Source organism: Nannospalax galili, unplaced genomic scaffold (assembly GCF_000622305.1).
Source record: "Nannospalax galili isolate Female #2095 unplaced genomic scaffold, S.galili_v1.0 scaffold371, whole genome shotgun sequence".
Lineage (NCBI taxonomy): Eukaryota > Metazoa > Chordata > Mammalia > Rodentia > Spalacidae > Nannospalax > Nannospalax galili.
Window position 1 is genome coordinate 6,110,335 of NW_008331606.1, and position 23,296 is coordinate 6,133,630.

The 23,296-nt window shown below is 42.4% G+C and overlaps 1 protein-coding gene across 1 annotated transcript in view; it reads left to right on the top strand.

Annotated features, from left to right (window-relative positions):
- Positions 1–13,292: 13,292 nt before the first annotated feature.
- Hprt1 (hypoxanthine phosphoribosyltransferase 1) overlaps positions 13,293–23,296 on the top strand; it is a 40,993-nt gene continuing 30,989 nt past the window's right edge. Inside the window, exon 1 of the mRNA XM_008826759.2 lies at positions 13,293–13,457. Within this exon, the coding sequence (XP_008824981.1) occupies positions 13,431–13,457 (27 nt within the window). The 5' untranslated portion in view covers positions 13,293–13,430. The remainder of the gene's footprint in view (positions 13,458–23,296) is intronic.

A 23,296-nucleotide genomic window follows, 5' to 3' on the forward strand; every position in this document is an offset into this window, starting at 1 on the left:
TAATTCCAGCACTCAGGAAGTAGTAGCAGGTGAAGTTCTATGAGTTCAAGGCCAGTCTGGTGTACATAGTGAGCTCCAGGTCAGCCAGGACTACATAGTGAGGCCCTGTATCAAAATATTTCGATAATATATGATATATACAAAGTATATGTTATGCCAGGCATGGTGGCACATGCCTTTAATCCCAGCACCTGGGAGGCAGAGGCAGGTAGATCTCTGTGAGTTCAAGGCCAGCTGGTCTACATAGCAAGTTCCAGGCCAGCTGTGGCTACACAGAGACCCTGTCTCAAAAAAAAAACCCACAAAGTATATGTTATAACTATTTTCCCCCTTTTTGTTGTGCTTGGATTGGAACCCAGGACTTTGCACATACTCAGCACACTGACCTACCCCTGCAGCCCAGAGCTTTCACTCTGCCCTGTCCTTTTTGCTTGTGATGCCACAATGTGGGTCACAAGATGACGAAGCAAGGCTTTGGTGCTAGCAGTATTCTAGGAGAGCCACAAAGATGGGTATAAAATATGCTAGGGGGAAAAAAGCCTTTTTACCATAGTCTGTGCTCTCATTCAACACGGCACAGGATACCTCTGTAACCAGATGTGTGGGGAAAACTCACTCACACCTAGAGATTCTGCAGAAGACACCAGCTGAAATGTCCTGTAACTGGAGACAGCTTCTGACCTCACAGGTCTCAATGATTAGAGATAACATCAGTACCCACAGGTAGGAGATAGCATCAGTTTAAGGCTCTGACTTACAAGAGTCTTTCCCATTTCAGGTGCAAATTCCAAATCTCATGTTGTGACTGTTACTTCTGACCAAACAGCTATAAATAAGAGGTTCCCATGACACCCTACTCAGGGTCAATTAATTTGCTAGGAAAGTTCATGGAGTTCAGGGAAACACTTATGTTTAGCAGTTTAGTGTAAAGAATATTACAAAAAGATGCAGTTTATAAACACCCAGATGGAAGAAAACTAGGGCAAGGTCACAGAGCACTCACGAGCTCTCTGGCCACACTACTTCCCTAGCAAGGCCATGTGTCAAGCAACCTAGAAGTTCATGACCAGACACTGGGATACAGCTCAGGGGCAGAGCACTAGCCTAACCTTCATGAGGTTCTGGGTTCAGTCTCCAGTGCCCACATACAACAAAGACTGGCTGTGAAATGATCTCCATCAGCATTCAGCTGAGCAAGGGTTATGCCTTAGCCACGTTGGCAGAGCAGAATGGGAGGGATACCAAGGACTTCAGGGGAGGTTCAGGTGGAATCCAGAAGGAACTGGCAAATAAAGGAAGCTAGGAGCCGGTGGTACACCATAGAACTGGAGGTCTCCATGAGCAAGAAGCAGAATTAGGATGACCACAGAGGAATGGAGAGGAAGCAAATTGTAGTCAGACATTGGGATCCCACAGTCCAAGAAGAGCCACGAGCAGCATAGACAAGCCTCCCCCATCCCAATCTTATACCATCGTAAAAGGAGTATGCATCCCATTTTGCCTGGTCCTGGTTTATATTTGTTTTTCTAGTATTTTGTCCAATATAGCATGTCTAAAATTTTCATTTTCATTTCCTTCCTTCCATCCTTCCTTCCTTCCTTCCTTCCTTCCTTCCTTCCTTCCTTCCTTCCTTCCTTCATGCCTTCCTTCCTTCCTGCCTTCCTTCCTTCCTTCTTTCTTTGTTCCTTTTTGCAACACATGCTCTCTCATGTAGCCTAGGCTAACATCGAACTCACTATGTAGTAGAGAATGACCTTGAATTTCTGATCTTCCAGCTACCTCCCGTGTACTGGGATTACAAGTGCCCACCATACCATGCCCAATGCCCAATTTAGATTTTTCATTTTCTTTCTTTCTTTCTTTCTTTTTTTGGTCTTTTTGAGACAGGGTCTCCCTGTAGCCCTAGCTGCCCTGGAACTCACTATGTGGACCAGGCTGGCCTTGAACTCACAGAGATCTCTCTGCCTCTGCCTTCTGAGTGCTGGGATTAAAGGCATGCACCACCATGCCCAGCCTAGATTTTTCACTTTTATGTGTGTGTGTACACACACACACATCTCCTGCTTGCATGTAGAGGCCTGGGGTCAACATTTCTCCTTCTCTATCACTTTCCACATTATTTTTTGAGACATAGTGTCTCACTGAACCTGGAGCTTGTGTTTCTGCTACATAGGCTGCCTAGCAAGCCCCCAGGAATAGCCTGTCCCCCACCCCCCAGTCCTGGGATTACAGAAGCATGTTGAGTTGCCCAGCTTTAAGAGTGGGCGCTGGGGCTCCAAACTGAGGTCTTTATGCTTAGGTATCAAGCACTGTAGCCACTGAGCCATCATCTTCCTAACCCAGATTTTTTTCATTTTTTTCAATGAAGTTTATGCACTAATCTAAAAATTGCATTGAAGTAAACCAGAATGGGTCTGGTAGACTGCAACCTTTAATTCTAACTTCTGCTTTCCTCTTATCAGCTAGTGCGTTAGATACACAGAGAGCAAAGTTTTCATTCTCACACAGAGTTAAACAAAAACAAGCAGTGATAACCCTTCCCCTTTCCCCTAAACTTTTCCAAATACAATATAACTAATATCTTTCTCTCTCAAGGACAGCATGCAGGGAGTTCACTGATAACAGAACAAGGGCAACTCAGACTCTAGAGGTTAGGGACGCGAAACCCATTCCAGTCCCAGGAGGGGGTGGAAAAAGTACAGGCCATTGTGTCCCTTGTTGAATAACTGTTGTACCAGCCACTTTTACACATAGCAGAGCCTGGAAGACAAAGGAAGCGCTAGGCCACTAGTCAGTAGACCAGTAGATGGAGGGAATTCTATATTTATATGTTTGTTTAAGACATTCAGGAAATAAAGACAGTAGAATCCTGTCAGAGAATATGTGGCTGGTAGTCTGCATGCCCTTGTACCAGTCATTATTATATGCTACAAATATACAACTCATTATTTGTTTGATTAGTAATTAAAGAATGTACTTAAATCTTTTAGCACATAAGTTCAACAACTAAAACATCTTAACGATAAAAAAAAATTAACCACTGAATTTGTATCTCATGAACGTTGATAAATGCGAACACGCATAACACATTTCTCAACACTTATCCATCTTTTGGGCACAAAGTAGCTGACCACATAAATACCAGAAAACATAAATCACATCAGAGAAAGGAATCGTACCCAAAGACAATGACTTAAGGAGGTGCTGCCCAGAGGATATTTATACAGTGCTCCATGAATCACTTTAGATCAAATGACTCTTCTTCCAAATTTAACTGCTCACTTTCCTTTTCCAGTTTCCTTGCACACAAAGAAGTGATGCAAGACTTTTATTGCATACCTCTATTTACTGAACTTCACAAATAGTTCAAGAATGTCGATCAGCACTGAATGTTTCAACGAGAAAATCAGTTTCATTAGGTAATCTTCTCCATTGGAACAGCCGGTATATCTATGTGGAGAAAGAGAAGCCTGAGGGAGAAAGAATATTATTTTTAAATTCGACTTACATGATTATGGAGGCTTGGGCAGTCTAAATTTGATGGACCAATCCGGTAGGTTGGACACTCAAGGAGGAGCTGAAGTTCCAATCCAAAGGCAGTCTGCTGGTACAATTTCTTCTCACTCCGAGGTCAGCCTTTAGTTTTTAAGGCTATCAGCTGAAGCGGCCCACCCACACTATGGAGGGTAATCTGCTTTAGTCAGTCCACTGCTCTTGCAGACGACCCGGGTTCGATTTCCAGCACCCACATGGTGGCTACAAACTGTCCTTAACTCCAGTTCCAGGGGAATCTGAAACCCTCTTCTGACCTCCGTGGCATTGCACAACACGGGTGCATTCACATACATGCAGGCAATGCACTCATAAACATAAAATAAAAATAAAATTTAAAAAATCCAGAAGGGCACCAGTAGCTGGTCGTTGATACACAAAATCCATGGTCACATTATTTAGGTCACATTATTTAATTCTAATAATGATTCAATTTTGCATCTAATTCATGCAGCCAAAGTAAAGTTGTAGCAATGTATTCCAATGAAAATCACTTTAAAAATTCCATCCTTATGGGTAAAAGTATTTTCTGTGCAAGAATGAGGACCACAGTTCAGATTCACATGGTCTCCTGTGCGCCTGTAATTCCAGGGCTTGTGGTCCAGGGGGAGGGGGGAATTGGACATAGGACTGGGCGGGACAGATGGAGCAGGAGGATTGTGAGGCTTTCTGGCTTCCAGCCTAGCTCCAGAATCAACAAGAAATCCTGTCTGAAGGGAACAAGGTGAACAGTGATAGAGCTGGCCACCTGCCATTCCTGCCTCCCCCCCGCCCCTGCTTCCCTGCTCTCGGGTATGGGTATTATACACATACACATACACCACATACATTCACACACATGCACACAATAAATAAAAATAAAAATGCCAACACTGTGGATAAGTATTTTTATGGTGGTGATTTTTTTTCATGGAAATACTAATTTTGTTTTTTCTTCCCTCCCTCCCTCCCTCCCTCCTTTCTTTCTTTCTTTCTTTCTTTCTTATATATGTTTTTTAATTTTGATTCAGCCTGTCTGAATCTCTGAATTTATATCATTCAGAACTGCCATATGGTCAGTGATGAATACTCTGTGATCCTCCCTCTCCTTGCCATGGGTGGGATCTTTTCCTTTCCTCTCCATTCCTTTCCTTCCTTTCCCCCTTCCACCCCCCTCTCCCAGTTCTCCCCCTTCCCCCTTTCCCCTTCCCTTTCGAAACAGGGCTACAGAAATGGCTCAGCAGTTAAGAACACTGACTGTTCTTGCAGAAGACCCAGATTCGAATCCCAGCACCCACATGGCAGCTAACAACTGTCCATAACTCCAGTTCCAGGGGACCCGACAGCTTCTTCTGTCCTCCGCAGGCATTGCATGACACGGGTGCACTTACCTACACGTAGGCAATACACGCATACACATAAAAAAAAAAAAAAAAAACACGGTCTCATTGTAACCAAGGCTGACCTCAAACTTGCAATGTAGTAGTTTAAGACTGGGTTTGAGCTGGGTGTGGTGGCTCACACCTTTGATCCCAGCAGTCAGGAGGCAGAGGCCGGTGGATCTCTGAGTTCAAGGCCAGCCTGGTCTACATAGTGAGTTCCAGGCCATTTGGGGCTACAGGAGACCCTGTCTCAAAAAGACCGAAAAAAAAAAAACTGGTTTTGAACTCCTGAGTGTCTTACCTCGGCCTTCTGAGTGCTGGGATTACAAGTATGAGCCCCCATATCCAATTCTGGAAACACAAAATTCCAAGAACTATAATATGAAAGGGGAAAAAACAAGGGGACTGAGGGGACTGAGGCTATGCCTTGGTGTATAAAGCCATATAAAGACCAGAGTATGGATCCCTAGCACCCACATAAACACCAGGGAGCATGGTGGCCACCTGTAATCCCAGCATTCAGGAGGCAGAGACAGGAATTCCCTGGAGCAAGCTAGCTAGAGAGACTAGCCAAATGGGCAAGCTCTGGGTTCAAGCAGGAGACCATACCTCAATATATAAGGTAGAGAGCAAGTGAGGAAGGCACTTGACCTCTGGCCTTCACATACACACATGTGCCCATGCACAACCTACACATACGTATGCACATTAAGTCACACACACACACACACACACACACACACACACACACACACCAAATAACAGCAACAACAAAATGGAATTCATAGTGACTCATTTCTATAATCCTAGCAGTTGGGAACAGGAAGATCACCCCAAGTTCCACACTGGGTTACATAGTGAGTTGCAAGCCAGCCTGAGATAGGAGAAAGACCTTGCCTCAAATCAGAAAAGAAGAAAACCAAAGGGAAAAAAAAGAAAAAGAAAAGAAAAAATACTAAAACCCCCACAATATTCTCAATAAATCAAGAAACTTGTGGTGGTAGAAACGTGGGACTGTTCAAGGTACACAAATAACTCATAGTTGTGTCAAAACAAAAGGCAGGAGTGAGGTAGCAGTTGTTCTCTTTTCTTTTTGCAGTTCTGAGTGCCAATCCCCAGCCTCACATTTGCTGGACAAGTATTCTACTACTAACTTATAGTCAGCGCCACAAAGCAGAGTAATTTTAGCATCCATTGATTCTATATAACAAAATTATTGTCAGTAATATCACATGAAAATTGGCGATAATAAATTACTTGATTTCAAATTAAATTGGAAAACATAATTCTAAAGAACATTTTAAAATTTCTATTTTAAATGCAATCTCCAATTTCATACAGTAAAGCACTTTATATATGAACCAAATTGTTCACTTGACAAAGAAAAAATTACTTCTCAGCTGGGCATGGTGGCGCATGTCTTTAATCCCAGCACTGGGGAGGCTGAGGTAGGTAGATCTCTGTGAGTTCAAGGCCAGCCTGGTCTACATAGTGAGTTCCAGGCCAGCAGGGGCTACAGGGAGATCCTGTCTCAAAAAGACCAAAAACTACTCTGTTTGTTGATAACTGAAGCAGGAAGATTGTCAGTTTGTGGCCAGTCTGGCCTACCCAGGGAAACTCTGACTCAAAAAAAAAAAAAAAAAAAAAAAAAAAAACCCCACAAAAAACTATAAGTTCTTGTTAAAATACAGAAATAAAAGCCAGGTGTGATGGTATACATCTGTAATTCAAGTTCTCAAGAGGATAACGCAGGAGGATTGTTACCAGTTTGAGGCTTTCCCTGACCTCTGACCTCCACAGTGACACTTTGCTTCAATTAAAAAAAAAGAGAAGTAGTGCTGGAGAGATAGCTCAGCAGCTAAGAGCACTGGTTGCTCTTGAAGACCCAGGTTCGAATCCCAGCACTGACATGGCAGCTAATAACTATCCATAACTCCAGTTCCAGGGGATCAACGCCCTCTTCTGGCCTCTGTGGGCCTAGCACACATGGGTGCACTTATAGACATACAGGCAAAACACTCATATACATAAAATTTAAAAGTTAATTTAAAATTATTTAAAAGCAAGCTGTCTATGCTTGATGGAGGACATTTGGTAGGCAGTAGGAGCAGTTCAAGGCCAGCCTCAGCTACACAGTAAGACTGAGGACAGCCTACATGAGACCCTATCTCAAACCACCCCCTAAAAAAGAGAGGGGCATTTGGTACATGATTTAGAGAAAGAAACAGTAAGCCAGAAGCAGGCTTGACAATTTTGAATTGCTGGGTACATAATTTAGAAATAAATGTGAGAGCTGAGGAGATAGCTGAGTGGTAGAGAGTGATTGTTTATCATGCCAGAGGCTCAGTGTTCTATCCTTGCATCAGCAGAAAAGGAAGGATGGAAGGGATGAAGGGAGGGAGGGAGGGAGGGAGAGGGGAGGGAGAGACAGAGAGAGGGGGGAAGGAGGGTGGGAGAAAGGAAGAGAATGGAAAAGAAAACAAAAGAAAAAGAAAAGTGGATACCTGAGTCTACATGTGCCAGATGCTAAATACATAACCAGAAATACTCAGAACTAACTTTCAGGTAGACTAGACTACAGGGATACCATGTCTCAAAAAGACAAAAAAAAAAAAAAAGTATAAGAATAAAAATGTACTAATTTGCTCGGGTTTAGCTGCCTCACACCTTTAGTCCCAGCATTTGGGAGACAGAAGCAGGTGTATCTGTGAGATTAAGACCAGCTTGGCCTCCATAGTGAGTTCTAGGCCAGCTACAGGAAGACTCTTAATCAAAAAGACCAAAAAAAAAAAAAAAGTACCAATATGAACTTCAAAGTCTATACCAACTACAAATGCATTTAAATGCATTCCTATACTCAACAAAAGATATGCAAAAAATGTTCATAACAGCACTGTTTGTAATAGTCCCAATCTGGAAATGGTTCACATGTTCACCAACAGGCAATAAGAAATCTCAGAGGGGGCTGGACAGATGGCTCAGGAGTTAAGAGCACTGGTTGCTCTTATAGAGATCCCTGCTTCGGTTCCCAGCACACACATGGTGCCTAATAACTGTCTGTAACTCCAGTTCCAAGGGCTCTGACACCCTCTTCTGATCTCTGCACGTGTTGCACAACACAAGTGCATTTACATGCAAGCAAAACATTCATACACATAAAGTAAAAATAGTCAAAGAAAGAAAGAAACAAATAAGTCTCAGAGGCCAGAGGAATAAACAGTGTGAAGAAATACTTAAGGCAAAATTATGAAACATATGACATTAGCATGATCATATGTTGAATCAAGTACTCTGCTAGGAACTGTTGCATGCACTGTTTTGTTCAATCTCCTGTCTTATTTTGTTCTGTTTTATGAAAAATATTTTATTATTTTTATTTTAGGTGTATGAGTGTATTGCCTGCATCCATGTAAGTGCACCCATGTCGTGCAATGTCCATGGAGATCAGAAGAGGGTGTCAGATCCCCTGGAACTGGAGTTAAGAATGGTTGTTAGCCACCATGTGGGTGCTGGGACTTGAACCCGGGTCCTCTGTAAGAGCAGCGAGTGCTTTTAACCATTGAGTCATCTCTCCAGCCTGTTTTGTTCTGTTTTAAGACAGGGCCTCACATAGTACAGGTTGGCCTATATAACTCCTGATCCTCCTGCCTCTACCTCCTAAGTGTTTCGATTATAGACATGTACCACCATACTCAATTTGTTTAATCTTTGCCACATCCTGTGATGAAGACAATATTTTCATTTGACTATGAGGAAACTGAGGTACACAGCTATGAAAAAGATCTTGCCCAAAGTCACAGGGCTAGTTAGGGATGAAGGCAGTATTTGAATGCAGACCTTTCTCAGTCCAAAGTCCTTATGTGCCTTTTCCAGCATAGCTTTCTGCCTCCCCATGATAGATAGAGAAGGCAGAGAAAATAGGGCAGGATGGAATTCACACAGATACACACACACACACAGACACAGACACACACACACACACAAATTCTAACAGCTAGTATTTCTTGAGTATCTACTATGTGGCAAGTCTTATGCCAGGTACTTTACATAAATGAATTTTACAATTCTCATACTAACCTTTCAGAGCAGGAATTATTATTCTCATTTTAAATTTATTGCTTTATCATTTTCACTTTGAACTGCAATCTCATTCAGTGACCCAGACTGGCCTGAAACTCCTGAGCTGATCTTGTCTCTAACTTCAGGGTAGCTGGGCCTATAGACACACATCACCATGCCCAGGTTTTCATTTAAATTTTTTAATTTTTTTGTGTATAAATACGTTATATACATGTGTGTAAACGTGTGTGGGAGAAGATGGGTTCACCTGTGCATGCATGCATGTGTGGAGTCAGGGATCAAGGTTTTCTGTCTTCCCCTATTACTTGCCACATTATTTATTTTTAAATAATTTTATATTTATTGTTTTTATTTTATGTGTATGAATGTATTGCCTGCATGTATATAAGTGCACCCATGTTGTGCAATGCCTGTGGAGGTCTGAAGAGGGTGTCAGATCCCTTGGAACTGGAGTTATCTGACCTCCTAGGCACTGCACGACATGGGTGCACTCACATACAGGTAGGCAATATACTCATACACATAAAATAAAAATAAAATATCTATATTGAAAAAAAGAAACTTTTTCAGGGTCAGGTGTGGTGGTGCACTCGGGAGGCAGAGGCAGGTGGATCTTTGTAAGTTTGAAGCTATCTGCCTGGTCTGCATAGTGAGTTGCACGTCAACCAGGGCTACAAAGTGAGACCTTATCTCAAAAAAGCAAAGCAAAACAAACAAAACCTTTTAGTAAAAAAAAAGCAAAAAAACAAAAAACAAAAAACAAAAACATTCATAACAGTAGAGAAACTAGTACATGGATTTCCTGCACAGACCTCACTCAACCTCACCAAATTGTTAACTTTTGCCAGTTTTACTCCATATTCATGTCTCCTTGCCTGTGCTTGAGTGGTGGAGGAATCTAGTATTGAACATTCACATCTATGGGAAGGACTTTGCTTCTTTACTTCTCCCTGTGGACTCATGAAAAAGCTTCTCATGATTTCATTATGTGGTAGAGCCATGTTTGCAAACTAACATTTGGATTTCTAAAAAGCTTTTAAAATATTTTATTATTTTTATTTTATGTATATGTGTATTGTTTTCATGTATATAAGTGCACCTGTGTCCTGAAATGCCTGAGGAAGTCAGAAGATGGCGTCAGGTGCCCTGGAACTGGAGTTATGGATGGCTGTTAGCCACTATGTGGGTGCTGGGTATTGAACCTGAGTCCTGTGCAAGAGCAGCCACTGCTCTTAACTGCTGAACCATCTCTCCAGCACCGCCACCTTATTTTTTGAGGCAGGGTCTCTCACTGAATCCAGAGCTCACCATACTGGATAGAATGGTTGGTCAGCAAGTCTGTGGATTCACCTGTCTCCACCCCACCAGAACTGGGGTTAGAAAAGTACATGATGACTGGCTTTTACGTGGGTGCTGAGGATCCAAACTCAGCCTGTCATACTTACACAACAAACACTTTATTTATAGAGTCATCTTCCCAGTCCCTTTATTTTCATTTTTTAGAAAGAACAGACTGAGGTTCCAAGAAGTACAATGACTTTCCCAGTTTCACAAATCTACCAGCACAAGTCTCTCATATCCCTCAGGATCCTTTATAACAAGGAGGTCACTGACTGTGTGGATCACTGTGGTGGGGGCTAGAGATACACAGATGAGGATATCAGGAACAATATCAGGAGAAGCAGGTGCTGACTGCTTATCTGACCCATTTGAGTGCAAGTAGGGGCATACGTTGATTTTCAGTTCCATATAGGAAACTCAGCTGTCTGTAATCTCAGCACTTGGAAGGTTAAGGCAAGAAAATCTGGAATTTCTGACCCACTGTCAACTACACAGTGAGTTGTGGCCAGCCTGGGCTACAGGAAACTCCTTTTCAAAAACAAACAAACAAAACAAAACAATTCCATATAGTAAATTGTGGAGGCAAAAATAAGTATCAGTAAAAGCAACAATTCCCATATATTGTGTACTTTCATAAGTATTGTACCATAAATACGCTCACACAAATACATATTATTCCCTTAGTCCCCACAAAATTCTACTACTGTACTGTTAATAAACACATTTCATTCATTCATTCATTCATTTTTGTGGTACTGGAGGTTGAACCCAGGACCTTGCACATGCTTCTGCTGTGCTACATCCTTGGTCTATTTCTTTATTAAATATTTTATTATTTTCTGTGTATGACTGTATTGCCTACATGCATGTAAGTGCATCAGTGTCATGCAATGCCCACAGAGGTCAGAAGAGGGAGTCAGATCTCCTGGAACTGGAGCTTTGAACAGTTCTTACTTGCCATATAGGTGCTGGGAACCGAACCTGGGTTCTCTGCAGCCAGTGCTCTTAACCAGTGAGCTCTCTCTCCAGCCTATATTTATTTATCTTTGAGTCAGGGTGTCACTTTGTAACCCAGGCTGGTCTGGTAGACACAACTGCAATTCTCCTGCCTCTGCCTCTGTAGTGCTGTGGTTATAAGTATTTGCCAGCATACCTGGCTAAAAGTCAGTAACCAGTAAGGAATGCCAGCATGTACTGGGAACCTACAAATTCTCTCTCTCTTTCTGTCTCTCTTTTTCTCCCTCCCTCCCTCCCTCCCTCCCTCTCTCTCATCTTTTTGAGACAGGGTCTCCCTGTAGCCCCAGCTGGCCTGGAACTCACTATGTAGGCCAGGCTAGCCTCGAACTCACAGAGATTCGCCTGCCTCCACTGGGATTAAAGGCTACCATGCCCGGTGTTCGAATCTCGATTAAGAGTTTTCCTGTTTGTGTGTGTGCGTGTGTGTGTGTGTGTGTGTGTGTGTGTGTTGCACAGAGGTGTGCAGGTGCTTGAGGGAGCCAGAGGTTGATGCCAAGATGTTTTTTTTCTTTTTTCTTTAATGTGTATGAGTGGTTTGCCTGCATTTTTAAGTGCACCCATGAATGCAAAACCCCAGAGGCCAGAAAAGGGTGTCAGAAGAGGGCATCAGAAGAGGACATCGGATCCCCTGGAAGTGGAATTACAGACAGTTACAGAGAGTTGTTATTCACCATGTGGGTGCTGCGAACTGAACTCTGGTCTTCTGCAAGAGGAGCCATTGCTCCTAACCTCTGAGCCAACTCTCCAGCCTTCAAGATACCTTTTTTCAAATTTTATTTTATTTTAATTAATTAATTAATTAATTAATTAATTTATTTATTGGTGTTTTTGAGACAGGGTCTCCCTGTAGCCCCAGCTGTCCTGGAACTCACTGTGTAGACCAGGCTGGGCTCGAACTCACAAAGATCCGCCTGCCTCTGCCTCCCAAGTGCTGGGATTAAAGGCCTGCCTATGCCCCACCTTCAAATTTTATTTTTAAGTGGGTTCCTGGTAAGCAGGACCCAAGCAGGCTTGAACTTGCGATCTTCCATCCTTAGTATATAGTCGTATGTCACCGTCCCTAGCTTAATTCTATGTAATGGTAAAAAATAATTTCAGGGCTGGGTGTGGTGGCATAGGCTTTTAATTCCAGCACTCAGGTGGCAGAGGGAGGCGGATCTATGTGAGATGGAGGCCAGCCTGGTCTACACAGTGAGTTCCAGGCCAGCTGGGCTTCAGGGAGACCCTGTCTCAAAAAGACCCCTCCTCCCGCCAATATGCTTGATTCTCAAATCCATATTTTTGGGCTGGGACCCAGGTTTGATTCCCAGCACTCACATGATGGCTATCAGCTGTTCCTAACTCCAGTTCCAGAGGATCTGATGCCTTCTTTTGACCTCCCCGGCATTGTATGACACGGGTGCACTTACATACATGCCGGCAATACACTCATACACATGAAATTAAAATAATAAATAAAATAAAAAAGAATTTCAGGGTCTGATTTCCACAAGGTTTTAAAGCAACTAAGTGTTCCTTTCAGATCTAGGGCTGTGGGTCTCAATTCTCACATCTAAGGACTTTTGAACTGAGTCCAAGTCAGGAAAATGGAAGCCACCGTTGTAGTACAAGGTCTTGGGAAGGGGATGCCTGGCTCGAGAAACCACATTGTGAATGGTGAATGGAATTTGAAGAGCTAGTGACCAGTTTAGGGCCATGAGGATAATTCAAATTAGGCACAGAGGTAAGTAAATTCGGTTATTTGGGAAACCCGTGGGAGACTGCAAGGGGCCTGGAGATTGCGGTGGGGCCAGTCCCGGTTTCTTCCAGAAGAAAATTCCCACGACCACCTAGCGAGTGCAGACACCGGTAGCTGCTGGTGTAGGCATGGGCGTACGCGCCCCGGTGGCGCTGGGGGGCGAGGCCTGGTCGGAATGAGGCGTGCCTGGGGCGGAGCCTGCGCTGCGTCGGTCGGTTTTGACCGGCTGCTGAGGCAGCGAAGAGCTGTGGGCTCACCTCCTGGCTTTCCCGCGCCGTAGCGCCTCCTCCGTCGGCTTCCTCCTCGCACCGCTGTTCGCCCGCGCGCCGGCCGGCTTAGTCATGGCGACCCGCAGCCCCAGCGTAGTGGTAAGCTGTTCGAGTCGTCCGCTGGGCCGGATGCCCTTAGGCCCACACGGCCCGCGTCACAGGGACGCGGGCCAGGCCCACACTGTGTGCTCGGTCCGCGGCGGGGAAGCGTGGTGGGGGTGGGGGGACGGTCACAGGTTCCCCAGGTCTGTCTGGGGAACTTCACGCGACGGCGGCGGGGAGGACGGAATGGCGGGGGCGGTGGTGGGAGAGCCCCTGGAGCTAGGGCTGCGTGTGGGCAGGAAAGGTGGAAATGGCGTTGGGCTTGACCTGTGCGGGCCGCGGGTACACGGCGGGGAGAGGCCGATTCGGGAAGGATCGGGCGTGGGGTGGGGTGGGGGAGGCAGGGGAGCTTTCCCCGGAGAGGCTCAGCTCTGCAAGTTTGGGGTTTGGCGGGGGGGGGGGGCTCGTGGAACCACAGAAGGAGCTTCGGCACCCAGGATGACCGCATGGGAGGGCATGTGCAGGCCTGGCTTCGCCTCTAATTCTGCAGATGCTCTAATTCGTATTTGTGGGAATGCGCAATTGCTCTGTTGAATCCTCGCCACAGCCATGGGTATCGAGAGCCATGCCTGTTTTCCACCCAAAGGGTCTAGTAAAAAGACGCCTCTTTTTTTTTTTTTCCCACGGCCCAAGGTAATATAATGGGTCTTGGATTCTGATATCCTTTGATGCTGCCTAGGATTAAAAAAAAAAGTCAGCAACAACAAAAACAAAAACTAGATCTAGTTCGTTAAGCTTAAGGACATTTTTTACCATAGCCATAGTCCAGCATCTAATAGTTTGCCTTTACATCTATTATGTTCTATTTTTTTTTAACCCTCCAAACTGCTATCCCTCCTCCACACTCTTTCTGATCATGTCTGCTAAAATAGCCAGAGCCCCTACCACCTGCCTCAGTTAAATGCCTTACCCTGCTTTATTATGATTATTGCCTCTGCTGTTCATTAAATGTTACTGTTGTTGATTTAGCAATTATACTTGTTGATTGCCTTTTCCACTTACACAAACTTTATTTTCCTGTTTTCAAACAGGGTCTTGCTATGTACCTCTGGCTGACCTGGAATTTGCAATGAAGACCAGGATGGCCTCAAATTTGTGACAATTCTGCCTCTACCTTCCAAGTGCTGCGCCACCATGCCCAGCTTTTTTCTTTTTTTTTTGGCTATGTTAGGAATTAAATCTTACACCCAGGGCCTTGCTCATGTCAGGCAAGCTCTCTACCTCTGCTCTTATAGCCCCAGCTCTTAAACTTGATAAGGGCAGGAATCGGCACAGTAACTTTAACATAGAACCCAGTGCCTGCTTTGTGGGAAATTTTCACTAAATGATTTGATGGATGAATTAACTATTTGAGCTCCAAAGAAAGAAAAAAGAATGGCTGTTTCATGTTAGACATTGTGGCTTAAGGCAAAACACTGAGTTCTTAATGATCTCTGACCTGGCACTCTGCTTGTTTGAATTATGTTCTGACTGCATGGTCTTGAACATGTCTGCCTAGGCTTACTCTTCTCTTTTCTTTTTAGACAATCTCCTGCTATGTAGCCCTGCATGCCCTGTGTAGACCAGGCTCACCCCAAACTTACAGGCCGTCTTCCTGCCTCTGCCTCAGTGTGGGTATGTGCCGCTGTGTCTATCTTTGAGTTTTCTTATATCTGAGGTGCTGGCTGCTGGTGTTAATTGAAGACATTGTAATACAGTCTATGTTGGGACTGAAGATATGACTCAGTGGGCAAGAGCACTGGCTGATCTTGGAGAGGACCCAGATTCGTTTCCCAGTGCCCACATAGCAGCTAACAACTGTCCATAACTTCCAGGGTATCTGACACCCTCTTCTGACCTCCAAGGGCATTGCACGGCATGAGTACACCTACCTTTGCACAAACAGTACACTCATGCATAAAAAATAATAAAATATTTTTAAAGACATTCTATGTCAATAAACCACCCTTGCACAGTACCTGATTGATCATTGTGTTTATGTACATAGTCCTAATTAGTTTTCAAAGCAGTTCTATAACAATGACATGGTCACGTTAACAGACAACAGCCTCGGTCATACAGTTTTTATTAAGAGCAGGGAGAGAGACTGGAGTTCAGGGAGTGAGGCTTCCTATTATGTACCTATTAGGCATTTAGATTCCCAGCACCAGAGGCAGGGATAAATTTTAGAAGGTAGAACTCTGACTCAAATCTAGTTCTGTCCCTGGAGCCTCTGCAAGTAAATAGTGTGCTGAGATACAGTAGGTACTCAACAAATGTAATGATTGTTATTTTTAAATTTTTGTTTTTTGTGACAGGTCTTACTATGTAGCCCTGGCTGGCCTGGAGCTTTCTATGTAGACCAGGCTGGCCTCCAGCTCACAGAGATCTACCTGCCTCTGCCTTTCGAGTTCTAGGAATAAAGGTGTGAGCCACCACACCTGGCATATGTGATTATGTTCAGTTACTGAGGAAGTTCTACAGATGCTTTTGAGCTTTGGAGTATGGCACCCGTTCCGGTATCCAGTGAATTACTTATTACTGCTGGGAATGCCTGTTGCTAGTTTTGTTTGAACATCAAGAAATTCATTGTGTCTTTAGTTTGCAAATTCATGTTCCTTTTAAAAAAAAATTCCAATTTCCTTCCCCTAAATTGTCTGCATGTTAGGAATAACAAACAGATAGTGCTTACTGTGTGCTAGCTGCTGTCTTAAGTCTTTTAACTGACTGGATCTTAAAAAAAAAAACCCTCCATGACACCGAGTAGTTAAGGAACTTACCTAGAATCACTCAGTGCTACTACCTTTTGAACCTGTTATCTGGCCCCAGATTCTGCTCTTAACCTCTAGGCTTTGGCTAGGAGCCACCATAGATATTTATTATTAAATACTTACTCTGTCTTAGGCATTGAAGTAAATGTTTTGCAGACATTAGCTAACCTAAGTGCCTTAAAGTTACCAGTATGTACCCCGTTGTGTAGATATACACCAGTATGATCTTGGTGTCACAAGGTGGGTGAAGTGACGTACCTGGGAACACCTTGATGAAAGTGGCCCCCAGATGTGCACTTGCTGCTTGAAACATTTTAGAAAAAGCTGGAGGTTTTGCAAACCAATGTGAAACATCAGATGTGTTTTATGTTGATGTCTTCTAAATTTCAAAGTGGTGCAGCTAGAAATGTAACAAATGTTACCATGCTAAATGATTTTTAATTTTTTGTTGTTTTGAGACAGGCTCACTCTGTAGCCCAGGCTGTCCTGGAACTCAGCTGTGTAACTAGGCAGGTCTTGAACTAACATAATTCTCTGCCTTAGCATTTCATGTGCTATAAACAATTTTTTTTGGTGGTGGTAGGGGGTTTTGAGACAAGATCTCCCTGTAGCCCCAGCTGGTCTGGAGCTAGAACTTGCTATGTAGATCATGCTGGCCTTGACCTCACAGAGATCTGCCTGCCTCTGCCTCCCGAGTGCTGGGATTAAATAATTTTAAAAAAGGGGGGGTTTTCTGGTTGCCCAACTCCTAGTCTCCTGCCACACCGAGTGTGGGGGCTAGAGATAGGCAAATTTTACCTTGCCTAGTATGCTAATACTTGTATGTGTTGGTGACCTAACTAAGGTTCTTACGTGTGCTAAGCACACGGTCTTCCCCATGAACTATACATCAGACTTCTGCTGATTGTTTTCAGAATTGGTAAAATGTTATATTTTCCCTTATAACCATATTGTTATCAGCTGTGTTTAAAATAACATCAGTTTGTAAGTGGAGGATAAAAATTATTCTTTTTGACCACCGAAAAAAAGAACATTTCAGTTTAGGGATTTCTTTCTGTGAATTATACATATATGTTATACATATTATAGATCCATTTTCATTGTTTTCTGTCCATTACGTGTATCTGGGTTTTTCAGTAGGTGAGAAAAGGATACACGTCAACAGAAAAGAAATGTCTTAGAGTTTTTTGTGGGGTTTTTTGTTGTTATTGTTTTTTGGGGTTTTTTTCTTTTGAGACAGATTCTTGCTGTATTCGTCTAGGCTGACTTCAAACTTGTAATCCGTACTGCCTCAGTCTCCTGGGTGCTAGGATTATATGCATGTACCACCATACCTAGCTCTTTTAATTTTAAAAAAATATATTAAACACTTATTTGTGTGTATGTATATGGACGTGCGTGGCATGTGGGGGAGGTCAGAGAACAACTTGTGGGAGTCCATTCTTTCCGCCATTTAGGTCCCGGGGTTCAAACCCAGATCATAAGGCTTGGGAGCAAATGCCTTAAGCTGCAAGGTCAGTGAGATGGCCCTTAAATTTTGTTTTTTAAGAGATGGGATTTGGCTATGTTGCCCAGGCTAGCTCTGCTTTAACCTCCCAAGTAGTTGGGACTGTATTCACATCACCCCATACCCAGTGGAATCTTTATTTTTCTATAATTAATTAGAAATAAAAGAGCCATGTCATTTTTTCCTCTCTAGTAAAAGGATACTGAAGGTATGCTTCTGCATTCTTTCTATAATATTTATTATGTGATTTCAATAAGATTGACATGCCACATGAAAATGGCATTACTACAATTAATAGTAATAGTGCTTTTTTTCTATTCCACTTATTTTTATTTTGTGTGTATGAGTGTACTGACTGCATGTATGTAAGTGCACCTATGTCATGTAGGGCCCTTGAAGGTCAGAAGAGGGTGTCAGATCCTGTGGAATTGGAGTTATGGACAGTTGTTAGCCATCATGTGGGTGCTGGGAACTGTACCTGGGTCCTCTGCAAGAGCAGCCAGTGCTCTTAACCACTGAGCCATCTTGCCAGCCCTGAATAGTAATATTGAGACTCAGTTGTTATTTTCCTGCTAGGGACTACCAAATTACTAACATTTAAATAATGTGCTGTGGATATAAATTCAAACACTTCAAATTGTTGTTAAACTATCTTCATTTTTTTAAATCCAGAGTGAGCGTGTCTATTTTACTGTGCATATTAATAAATGAAAGATTATGGCGCAAGTTTAATTCATATCCTTACAGATATGGCATTTATGGGACCTACTAGCCTAGAGTGGGTAATCATTTATTCCTGGACTGAATAGTCAAGTACCTGATTTAAATTTTTCACATAGCTTTTAACCCTTGGAAGGGAAACAAATTCTATATGAAATTAATTTGTAAGACTGATATAAAGTTGGAAGATAAACACTACTAGTTAAATTTCTCTCCTTTTCTCTCTGTCTCTCTGTATCTTTTCTTGTTTCTCTCTGTTACTGTCACTGTCTTCAGAGTGTCATTTTGTAGCCCAGGCTGTGTTGGAACTCTTGGCAGTCCTCCTGCCCCAGGCTTCCAAGTGCTGATATTACAAGTGTGCTCTTCCACACCTGGCTTATTATTAACATGTCTTAATTCACATAGCTCTTTTGTTGTTGTTTTTGAAATGGGGTCTCATGTAGCCCAGGCTGGCCTTGGACTCTCTGTAGCTGAAGATGACGTTGAATTTCATCATCCTTCTATCTCTGCCTCCCTAGTGCTGTGGTTGCAGGCTTGTACCACCATTTTCAGCACACATAGTTCCTTTTAAGGCTTACTTCCATTTAATTTATTCTTGTTTAGACCCATGAACATTGCCATTTTTTTACCACAAATAGACTAAAACAAGCCTACTTATAGATGATGAATTGATGTTTCAAAAGGTGGATTAGCTTAGGTTCATTTCCTTATTTGCTATCATTTTAGATAATGTATCTTTATGACAAAAAAATTTTATGTGTAAACCACAAAAATTTTCACATGACAGCCATTATTACAGATGTTACACTTAATAAGAATTTCTGCTGGGCATGGTGGCATATACCTATAATCTCAGCACTCAGAAGGCTGAGGCAGAAGATTCACAAGACGGAGGCCATCCTTGGCTGCCTGGTGAGACTAAATCAAGGAAAAAAGTATTTGTAGTACCACTGTTTCTAGAAAATGATTCAGGAATAGATAGTAGGGAAAGTATGGATTTCGAAAGATAGAAAAGTACCTGTGTAGATTTTATCAGTGATGTCTGTATCACAGGTACATTAGAAATTGAGAACTGTGTTCTGGAGCTGTAAAGTTTCTGAAATATCAGGGAAATGGTAAATACCTAAGCTGTTAATAACCTGCCTTTTGATTTCCAGTTCAGTTAGAAAAAGCCATAGAGGAAATTGTGGATTTGGAAGGGAACTGACTTTATTTATTTTTTTGCCACTTCTGGCTTCTCCAAAGTTAAATATTTTAGAATTGAATCCTTCTTCTAAAGCCATCTGAGGCCTTTTTTTGTGATCTGCTCTGTCTTTTTTTATGTTGAGTGCTTGTTTTGAGTTGAGCATTGTGTGCTACCACCCACCCCCAAATTCATGTGTCGAAGCCCTTACCAATTGTTAGTATTCGGAGGCCTTTGGAAGAGAGCTAGGGTTAGATTAAGTTAGGGGATGGGGCTGTGGTATGATGGAATTAGTGCCCCTATAAAAGAGGTACTATAGATCATGTGAGCACACGATGAGAAGGCCCACAAGCTGAGAGAAGAGGCACAGGCGAAGCCTGTGTACCAGGGACCTTGATCTTGGATGTCTCAGTTTCCGAAACTAGGAGAAATAAGTTTCTATTATTTAAGCCACTCAGACCATGGTATTTTGTCATGGTAGCATAACACACCATAAGCCTCAGAATACAGGTTCTGAATAGTATCCAAACCATTTAAAACTTAAAATTCTAATATTTGACCATTACATATGAATTAAGGTTTGACTTTCTTTTAAATGTAAAATTGGTACTGTGTCCACATTTAAATAAATTGCTCCTTATTTAACTTTGTATTATGACATGTTTTGAATATCCACAAGTAGTAATATAGTATAATGGCCTCACATTTACCCATTGTCCAGTTTTGACAAATAACCATCCATAATCGGTCATTTCTTAAATTAGAATCTCCCGCCAGGTACTCCTGTAATCCCAGCACTTTGGAGGCTGAGGTATGAGAACTGTTGTAAACTCAAAGCCAGCCTGGACTGCCTACCAAAACCAAACCAAGATGAGCTATCTCAAAATAAATTTCTAAGTATTTTCCATTTATATATAGTCAATTATGACAGATGTGAATTTATGATTAGTGTCTCACGTGAGGTCTAGGCAGATGGCTCAGTTGGTAAAGTATCATACAAACATGAGGACCTGTGTTCAGATCTCTAGCATCCACTTAAAGCTGGGCACACATGTCTGTAATCCCAGTGCTGGGGAGATAGGCAGACACCTCGAGCTCACTTCCCAGCCAGTTTACCAATCAGTGAGCTCCAGGTTCCGTGAGAGATGCTGCCTCAAAAAGTAAGGTGGAGAGCGATTGAAGAAGACATCCAATATTGACTTCTGGCCTCATGCACATATGTATGCACTGACATAAAAAATGTACATACACAAGTATCTGAAGTGATGTGAACCTTAAGAATTTTTTTTTGGGGGTAAGAGTTAGTATGGTTTTAATAAGATGGATATGATGGCTCTCATCTGTAATCCCATCACTTGGGAGGATGGGGCAGAAAGATTTTCACAGGTTTGAGGACTTCTTGGGGTATATAATAAAATCCAGGCTAGTCTGGACTATGAAGCTAAGATCCTCTGTCATTACCAAAAACAAACAAAACAAAAACCCCAAAGTTTTTCTCGTGAAGTAAGCATTTCAAAAGAAAATAAAAACTCTGTCCCATATAAATAAGTCTGTTTTAATTAGAAAACAAAACTTTTGGAATCAGTTTGGTATGTTGACAGAAATAGAATTCTTATTTTGGAGTAATTCCCATGGATCTGTCTGAATCCTTAGATTACATGACTGGGAACAGGGCATGTTGGTGCCCACCTGTAATCCCAGCACTCAAGAGGCACAGGAAGGAGGATCATAGCAAATTTGAGGCCCAACCTGGTCTACATAGTTCTAGGACAGCCAGTTACATAGAAAAACTGCCCCCTTCTCTTTCTCCCACTTCCCCTCTCGCCCCCATGCACACATGTATACATTGACTCTCACACACATACAGAGAGAGAGAGAGAGAGAGAGAGAGAGAGAGAGAGAGAGAGAGAGAGAGGAGAGAGAGCGCGCACAACTAGGATGAATGAATTTGACTGAGTTCACTGAGTTTACATTGATTGAAACAGACTTGAAGTTCTTGGGTTACCTGTAGAACCTGTAAGCAGGCACTGAGCCATTTTAATAGATGCAGTGCTAGTCTTTGAAGAAACCTGGCTATGGTCTGGTTTTTACTCATGCCAGAAGCAGTGAGTGTGTGAAAGGGATGAGTAAGCCTCAGGGAAGTCACTGCAGTACTCAAATCTTGATTCTACAGTACTTTGAGGGGGTGGCGCCTTCATTTTTGTCAAGATTATAGCACAAGCATTCTGATGAGCCAGATGCCTGACATAAATGTTTATTGTATTATTTTATAAAATTTGAGTAGTCTTTTTCCAAAACATGAACTAATTTTGCTTTGTAGGACTTAATTCACAATGCTTTCTTGGGGCTGGAGAGATGGCTTAGTGATTAAGAGCACTGCCTGTTCTTCCAGAGGACCCATGTTTGATTACCAGCATCCACCAGGTGCTAACAACTGTCTGTAACTCCAGTTCCACAGGATCTGACACCCTTTTCTGACCTCCAAGGGCATTGCAGGACACAGGTGCATTTACATACATGCAAGCAGTATACTCACATAAAACAAAAATAATAAATAAAATATTTTTAAAAAATTCCTTGAATGCTCTTGTGTATAATACGGATGTCCTATTTTAATTTTTTTGTCAGTAAATGTATTCTGATATAAATGTTAAGTGAATGTTAAACAGATGCATGAGCTCTTAATCTTATAGAATTTGACCAAATAGTTCATAAACAAGTTTTTCCTCTTTATGAAAAAAATGCACACATACTTAGGAATAAATCAGTATTGACTTCTGCACACTCCAGGGTCCTGTGGGCAGACCTGACAATAAGTAAAATTCCACCAAAGCTGAACTCAGAATAGAACTTTTTCTGTAGGAGAAACCTCAAAATATAACTGGATTCTGAGCTAGATGTTTACAATCCCAGCATGTAGGAAGCTGAGGCAGAAGAATCATGAGTTTGAGACTAGCAATCTGATCATGTCTCAAAGACAACAGTACTTGAATTCTGCAAGCAATATAAATTGACCTATGTATGTTTTAAATTTAAAGTCAAACTGTTCTTAAGTGCCTAATACAGTGCAAACTGAAGAGTAAGTGCTTAGTGCTATTAACGAATACAGTAAGATTTCGTTATCACTTGACTGATATTCCTAGAAACTTCCAGAGTTTATACAACCAGGTTCTTTTTTTATGTAAGTGCACACATGTCATGTAGTACCCATGGAGGTTAGAAGAAGGCGTCGGAGCCCCTGGAACTGGAGTTATGGGTGGTTGTTATCCACCATGTGGGTGCTGGAAATCAATCCAAAGTCCTCTGCAAGAGCAGTCAGTCTCTTAACCACTGAGCCATCTCTCCAGCACAACCAGGTTCTTTCTGTTTCTTGTTTGGGGATTTTGGGGGGAGGGGGAGCAGGAACTTGCTCTAAAGACCAGACTGGCCTCTAACTGCACTCTTCCTGCCTCTGCCCCTCCCCCGTGCTGGCATTACAGGTGTGTGCACAGCTTGATGCTCCAGGTCCTGTGAAGTAGTTGCAGGCACTAGCAGATTCTTAGATGGGGTTTGAAAGATGCTCAGTCTTCAAGATAAGTAAGATAGAGTAGCATAATTCTGCCCTGTTACTTCTCTGAATAAGACTTGATTATTTTATGTCTTTTTACATTTTTCTCATAGTTTTTGAAATGTAAAG